This window comes from Bactrocera latifrons, unplaced genomic scaffold (assembly GCF_001853355.1).
Source record: "Bactrocera latifrons isolate USDA-ARS-PBARC rearing strain unplaced genomic scaffold, ASM185335v1 scaffold_423, whole genome shotgun sequence".
Classification (NCBI taxonomy): domain Eukaryota; kingdom Metazoa; phylum Arthropoda; class Insecta; order Diptera; family Tephritidae; genus Bactrocera; species Bactrocera latifrons.
In genome coordinates, this window is record NW_017537072.1 from 142,286 (window position 1) to 150,756 (window position 8,471).

General features: G+C 36.6%; 1 protein-coding gene across 1 annotated transcript in view; it reads left to right on the forward strand.

Annotated features, from left to right (window-relative positions):
* LOC108972789 overlaps positions 1-8,471 on the forward strand; it is a 90,610-nt gene that overhangs the window by 75,893 nt on the left and 6,246 nt on the right. The window contains exons 4-5 of the mRNA XM_018939594.1: positions 3,567-3,765; positions 4,171-4,349. Of these exons, the coding sequence (XP_018795139.1) occupies positions 3,567-3,765; positions 4,171-4,349 (378 nt within the window). The remainder of the gene's footprint in view (positions 1-3,566; positions 3,766-4,170; positions 4,350-8,471) is intronic.

The following is an 8,471-nucleotide window of genomic DNA, read 5'->3' on the forward strand; positions in this document are numbered from 1 at the left end:
AACAACAAAGCGGCGTGGGTCCATGGATTGCCGGCCGAGCTATTCAAACACGCCGGCGAAGAACTGATAAGGATCATTCATAAGCTTCTTTGTAAAATATGGTCGGACAAAAGCATGCCCAACGATTGGAATTTAAGTGTGCTATGCCCAATCCGCAAAAAAGGAGACCCTACAATCTGCGCCAACTACCGTGGGATAAACCTCCTCAATATCGCATATAAGGTTCTATCGAGCGTATTGTGTGAAAGATTAAAGCCCACCGTCTACAAACTGATTGGAGCTTATCAGTGTGGCTTTAGACCTGGCAAATCAACAACCGACCAGATATTCACCAAATCGCCAAATCTTCGTCGATTTCCAAGCTTCTTTCGCCAGCACGAAAAGAAGCTGCCTTTACGCCGCGATGTCTGAATTTGGTATCCCTGCAAAACTTATACGGCTGTTTAAGCTGACGTTGACCAGCACCAAAAGCTCCGTCTGAATCAGGAAGGACCTCTCCGAGCCGTTCAATACCAAACGAGGTTTCAGACAAGGCGACTCCTTATCGTGCGAATTTTTCAACCTTCTGGAGAAAATAGTTCGAGCTGCAGAACTAAATAGAGAAGGTACCATCTTCTATAAGAGTCTACAGCTGCTGGCGTATGCCGATGATATTGATATCATCGGCCTCAACGCCCGCGCAAGACGAAATATCTCCTGTCACAGTCGTCGCACTCGCGACTTGGCACTCACGTCACTGTTGACAGTCATAGCTTTAAAGTTGTAGATAATTTCGTCTATCTTGGAACCAGCGTAAACACCACCAACAATGTCAGCCTAGCAATCCAACGCAGGATAACTCTTGCCAACAGATGCTATTTAGGACTGAGTAGGCAATTGAGAAGCAAAGTTCTCTCTCGACAAACAAGAACCACACTCTACAAGTCATTCATAATTCCCGTCCTGCTATATGGTGCAGAGGCTTGGACGATGTCAACAACGGATGAGTCGACGATGCGAGTTTTCGAGAGAAAAGTTCTGCGAAAGATTTATGGTCCTTTGCGCGTTGGCCAGCTGTACGAGATATACGATGACATTGACATAGTTCAGCGAATTAAAAGACAGCGGCTACGCTGGCTAGGTCATGTTGTCCGGATGGATGAAAACACTCCAGCTCTGAAAGTATTCGACGCAGTACCCGCCGGGGGAAGCAACAGGAAGAGGAAGAGGAAGACCTCCACTTGGAAGGGCCAAGTGGAGAAGGACCTGGCTTCACTTGGAATATCTAATTGGCGCCACGTAGCGATAAGAAGAAACGACTGGCGCGCTGTTGTTAAATCGGCTATAATCGCGTAAGCGGTGACTACGCCAATCAAGAAGAAGAAGAATAACACGATAAATCATAAACCTAATACGCCAAAGACATTAATCCGAAATGGTATGACAGCTGTCTCTTGATACGCTGAACTAAGTAGATGTCTTCGCATATCTCGCACAGCTAGCTCATCGTACTACCGTCTCGACGTTGCCAATGCGCAAAGGACCATAGATCTTCCTCGCAACCTTTATCTCGAACACTTCTAAAGCCGACTGATCAGATTCCGTCATTGTACGCGCCTCCGCTCGATATTCGGTCGTCGAGAGAGGACTTTACTTTTCCATTGCCTACTTAGTCCAAAGTAGCACCTTGGCAAGACTGACGGCTTTCAAATCGACAAAGAAGTGGCGTGTATCGACCAAATTTTGCGTGTGGTTAAAATCTCGTCGGTTGTAGATTTTCGATGTCTAAAGACATACCGATAAAGTCCAATCAGATTGTTGACAGTGAACTTCAGTCTTTCAAACACTATGCTTGATAAGACCTTATATACCATACAAGATAAAGTAAAAGTAAACAGGCCTTTTTAAATCTTGCGCCCCCTGGTGGCGCCATCTAGTGAGAATTTCATGACATTTAAGAGATTGGAAGTGAAATTATTGTATTTTAAGTGTCAGTATTTTCGTGTTATCGGTGCGAAAATGAGCTTCGAACAAAGAGCCAACATTACATTTTGTTTTAAAATAAATAAAATTGGTAAAACTTTCATCGAAACATTTCAATGTGGTTTCAACGTTTTCAAAGTGGTCGTGAGGACATAAATTACGATCAACTTGTGGACCAATCAAAATCTGTGATCCCCCGAAATTCCTTCGAAACTGAGCGTGAATTCATCATAAATCAGCCGGAATCATCATTGAAATTCATGGAAATGGAATTGAACATCTCCAAATCAGCGACCAACGAGCTAAAACACTCGTTCGACATGCTTTTGGTCCGTGAGGAAAGCTGTATTGAAGCAGAATTAGACTGAATAAAATAAGTTGATTTTGAGTTTTTTAATAAAATAAGGTGAGTTTTTCGAAAAATCATTAGTTCCGTTTTTTTAAAGTTCTGTTTACTTTGAAACGCATCTTGTATTGAGCAGACTTACGGTAATTGGTACAGATTGTGGGGTTCCCCTTTTTGTGAACTGAATACACTTAAATTCCAATCATCGGAATGGTTTCATCCGACTATATTTTACAAAGAAGCTGGAAACAGAACGTCCGCTCTATCGTCTTTTGGGGATTCGGGTTCAGCATCTCCAGATTTTACACTTTCGCTGACGTTCAGGAGGCTGGAGAAGGGATTCCCCCATAACTTCAGTATGTTCTGAAGATCAGCCACTAGATCACCACTGATTGCGTCTTACGTGAGTGTGCTCCGGTCTTCCGTGAGTCACCGCATCTTTCCGCAGAATTTTCGAGCATTACCTCTATCAGCCATCTTCTCAAGCTCTTCATACCCACTAATTTCGGAAATTTTTTTTTTTGATACGTATATTACATTAAAAAACAAACGAAAAAACTACACAACTAATTGAATATATCTATCCTCGCCCAAAAAATTAAAAATATTTTGATCCAGAATGGAATTATAATAATAACACTAAAAATATATGCAATACTTGTGTTACTTACAGAGTTTTCACAAAAATGTTGCATTTATACTGCTCTGTGTACGGGCTGGGTGTTGTTGCAGTTGCAGTGCGAATTTTCATTAATAATTTGCAAAAGGTTTCAAAGTATTTTTTTTAAATTACAGTTTAAAAATGTTTTATATTATAGGTATTAATTATGAACAAAAAAATGCAACAGGTGATTTATCATAGGTGCCATTTTTTGTTGTTTTATAATTTAAGAAATTGAACATTTTGCATCATTTGCCATATAATAAGGCAACATTTTTGTCGCTAAAAGAAAGCGATATTATTTTAAGCCGATTCGTACTTTATTTCACTTCAGTAGACATACGGCATGGTTGCATTTCAATGTACAATTAAAATTTAATAAATACATTGTGTTGAATATTAATGTGCATTCATTCTTGAAGTTTAAAATAAAATTCAGGTTGTTGCGCGCTAACATATAACTTTATAAAACTAACCTATTAAAAAATAAAAGTAATACTGATACCAATAATACGAACTGCCATCGTACCTCGCCTTGCGCAGTTTACGGTGGTAACAGTAGCATTGAAGTAATTATAAATAAATATTTTTTTACAGGTTCAGGATGCATCATTAGCCGGCTCATCTGACGATGAAGATCTCTTGGGTGTATTACGAGGTCCTAGTACATTTGCCAATACTTTTCTTTATGTGGGTCTTGGGACAATAGCTTTGGGTTTGGTAATAGCATTTGTAGGTACAGGTGAAAAAGGATTTAAAACAGTAGAACTTAGACTCATTGGACCATCGTTAATTGGTAACTATACATTTTTACATTTAACGAATATATATAAATTTAGAATTTTTTGACCATAAAAAAACCATACAAAATACTTTAATGGCATCGTTCTTATTGAAATTGAAAGCATTTTTAATAAAATTAAACTCAAATTAATGTATACCAAATAAAAGTTTAAATAGAACTACTGAGAGTGTTTGAAATTGTTTTGTAAAGTGTGGTTCAAATGAACATGGTACCCGTAATACTTCTTGACCCTTTGTTCAATTGCTCATGACCAATAAAGAAACAAAAAATATTGTCGCTAAAATTGATAATTGTAGTAAAGAACAACTAACACTGAAGTTCAAAATTACTAAAAACCAATCTTTTGCAATGTAGTGAATTTTCTAGTATACTCAAAAGGAAATTAATATATTTCAGGACTAGGATTCGTTTGTTGTATGCTGCGAATACTATTTTGTATATGCCCTTCTCACTGCATTTCAACTAATAAAAAAACTTTTAAGAAAGATTGCAACAAAAATGATGCCGATTATACTACTTCACTACTCCGTGGAGAGGGCAAACGTGTTTCAATATCACGACGACCGACATTACAGGTAAGTTTATTAAAGCAATATTGTAAAGATTACAATACCCATGTTTTGTCGGCGCTGGCGAAACTTTTATAAAGTGATCTCACTGACTTTCGCAAAGATACAGAAAACAACAATACTTAGATCCACGTAAAGTCCTTTTAATAACCCTACGTAACTGTAAGCGTTAAATTTTATTCAGACACTTTTGTAGGCTTCTTTCATATCAACAGCCTACGMTATAGGAATAGAGAGCCTATTGTTTTCATTCCAAAGCGAAACCGGCAGTCGGAGATTTCAAGTGTATAATAAATGGAGTCCTTCTTTTCGATGTTTTTAGGATAATAGGTGACATCCGTTTTTTCTGCATTGTTCAGTTCTCCTTCATCATCATATATAAATCTTCTTCCCAATTTTCTTATTGGAAATGGGTCTGGTTACTAAAGGAAATTTTGGATATTCCAAAACTATCATTTTTTCCTTGAAAAACCAAACAGAAAGTAGCAGTCATTGAAATGGCTAGCTGAAGAGAACGTCAGCGGTGTTACTTATTGACACCCGAATCACAGTTATAAATGTGGAGTGCTTGTCGCTTGTGAGCAAAACACTCATGTTTTACAGTTATGATTTCGAGTGTCTTCAACTTTTATATGTGGAACACAATGTTCGCGACAGACTGCAGCAGCATGACAGCGAACTGAAAATGGCGTGAATCCTACTACATGAACGTTTGTGAGAAGGCAGCAACATAGCAATGGCCGGCATGTACAAGTTAACACAACATAAATTTGCTGACAGCAATGTCTACATAATTAGGAGTCAACTTACAATGTTAGCTTAATGGAATGCACTACACGCGTATCCGCTCTCCCAATTATTAGGTAGTTGAGCGAAACACGCGCAAACCTTATTTTGATGACTAGGCATTTATAAGGCTCGGGCATCAATCATTCATAACAACCAACAATAGAATTAAGTTTTCAGTTTTGTAATAAAGCTCAACATAAGCACATAGTGCTGCTAAGTAAAAAGTCATTGTTTTATTTTTATGTGGCGCCCGAGCAGGGACCGCGAAAGTTATTTTAAAAATCGCGAACGTAAACCAGTGAACAATTTTGAATTAACTAATAAATTCGCGTTTCTTATTAAAAACTTCTGGTAGTTGGCCCCTTAGTAATAACATAATGCTTATTTACGAAAAGGACGGTCCGTACAGACCCGCCAACCAGAATACTAACAGAATCAATAAGAATTAAATGGACATAAAAAGTTTAAAGTCGAAAATAACATGAAAAAATTTTAACATTCTACATCAAAATCGGAAAAAAAGTTTTTAGATAAATAAGAGCAACAAATAAAATTACAATGAAATCAGACCATAAAATAAAAATTAAAGAATAATAATAAAATATTTTTAATACTGCCAATGGCGGACTAACAATTTTAATAGATTACCAAATAGTGCTAAAGGAATCAACAAATATGTGCCCAGAGCAAATAAGGCAAATAAGTTCAAAAGAAAAAAAAATTATCAAATTATAAACAAAAACATCGTCAATCTATTTACTACTTATCAGCCCCAGCAGCGTGTTAACCACCAATCAACATTCATTGACCCAGTACTGACAACAAATTACTACTTAGCAGTCTCAACAGCATTGTTAACCAGCAATCAATTTTAGCAATTTAAGGACATAATGCAGCGGTTAGGATAAATGTAAGTCAGTGTTCAATAAAATAATTTTTTACTAAATAGATAAAATAAGGAAACTTATTAAAAACAAAATTTTCATATAATAAGTCTTATTTAAGTTCATAAACAAGTGATAAACGTTAGAAGAAATAATATTAATAAATTATAAAGGAAAGGTTCATATTTTTCATCTTTCAAGCGTAAAAAGAAAAGTAGTGAATCAAAAATGAGTCAGGAAGAACAAATAGCATCGACATTGTCGAGATTAAATCTGCACTCATCCAGCACTAACGTTTCYCCTCCTAACATCCCWTCCACTTTCACTCCTAATCAAAAAAGAGAACTCGTATCATTAATATCGGAAACAGTTTCGGCAATACTACTCCCACAAACCGAAAAAGAAATTGAACATCCTGTAGATTTTAGCGTTAACGTGGACGCATCCGAAAGAGTTCCGGATGTAGTAAAATTTTTAAGAAAATTTTCGGGTAAAAACGGAGAATTCAGTTCATGGCGGAAATCGGTAGATTTACTAATGTACGGGCAGAACAAGAACACCCCAAAATATTTTGCTATCCTGCATACAATAAGACACAAGATAGTTGGCGAAGCTGACAGAGCCCTTGAGTCTTACCGCACCCCATTAAAATTGGGTAAGATAAAAAAAATGTCTGATGCTACATTATTCAGATAAGAGAGATGTTAGCACGTTGGAATATCAAATGACATCACTTGCTCGTTGAAGAATTCTACCCACAAGTTTATCGATATCTCTCGCTTATCCTAGACAAAGTCGATTGCCTGGAGTTAATCAACATATAGAGAAAAAGCACTTGACACATTTATAAGAGGTCTGAATGGGGCCTTACCCAGTCTGTTAAGCGTAAAAGAACCAACCAGTTTACCACAGCTTCTCCACATGTGTCTCAAATTAGGCAACATTAATTACAGGACGAACCATGCAAATAGTATCAGTCGCTTGCCGACCAATACCAAACCTATTAACCACAATCAACCAAGGTCATACTTATTCAAACCCCAAGTAAGACCCTTTTAYCCAGAACTTACAAATGTTCACAATCAATCCCCTAGACCAAGTTCGCATCAACAGTATGGACAAAACCGACACTACGTCACAGTGCAATCAAACTTTAGACCACCTCTTCCTCCAAAACCTCCTACACCAATGGAAGTTGATCGCTCTCTTCAAACGAAGCAAATAAGTTATCAGAATAGGCTTCAGTATCAACAAAATCAAACATTTAATGGGCAGCAAACAACCAGTAACAAACCACAGGCATTTAGTAATGAACAAGCGCAGGCTAACAATAATCAAGCCAGCAAGAGACCACCATCACAGATAATACAGACTCCTAATAAAATGCAACGGATCTACAATACAGAAGTTACAGAAACTGGCCCAATAGAATATGATAACGAAATATTAGAATATCCTGAAGCGTACTACGAGTCCTCGCATGACTACCAACCCGAATATAACGAAGAACAAGAAGAGATCGAAGCAAACCTTAGTGACAATATCAATTTTTTAGACTAAACTCCTCATTGCCATACTATCGTTTCAAAACGAAAAATGGCAATGAACTAAAATTTTTATTAGAAACAGGATCGAACAAAAATTATATTAGGAACCCCATTCCGAATAAACCCTTCATTGCAAATTCTGTTGGTGGACCCGTCAAAATTACTCATCATGCTAATATCAGTGTTTTCGGTGATGAAGTAGGTAAATTAAAATTTCACATTTTGCCCAAGTTAAGAACCTTTGATGCCATAATAGGTAACGATACAATGAAAAGTTTAAGCGCAGTAATTTTTACTAAGGAGAACTATTTTATATTACTCAATAAATACGAATACCCCATCCACCAGTTAGCAATTAACTCTATTGCACACACTACATTAAGGCTAAATCATTTGAGTACCAAGTAGATAGGCCAATATATTAAAAAATTTACCCGTATCCAATGCCTTTAAAAAAAGAAATAGACAAACAAATTGAGGAATTACTTAAAGATGGCATTATTCGACCATCGAAATCTCCCTACAATTCTCCAGTATGGGTCGTACCGAAGAAAGAAGACACATCAGCATTGAAAAAATTCCATATGGTAATCGACTATCGTAAATTGAATGAGGATACCGTAGCAGATAAATATCTGGATATTACCACTATTACCTTAAGAGTGGATGACAGTAGAATGGAAGATAGAGAGATGAGGTAGAGTGGTGATGCCACTAATAAGTAAAATGTAAAATTATTCACAGCTCTAACAAACTTGATGTTATTTTATAGAAAAAAGCATAAAATAGCTCTGTTACATCATTTGTAATAACAATTGATAATTTAAAACAAATAAATTTACCTATTTTCTTATATTTTGCATAAAAAATTTCACTTTGAACAAAATATTAAAATTTCATTGAAGTGC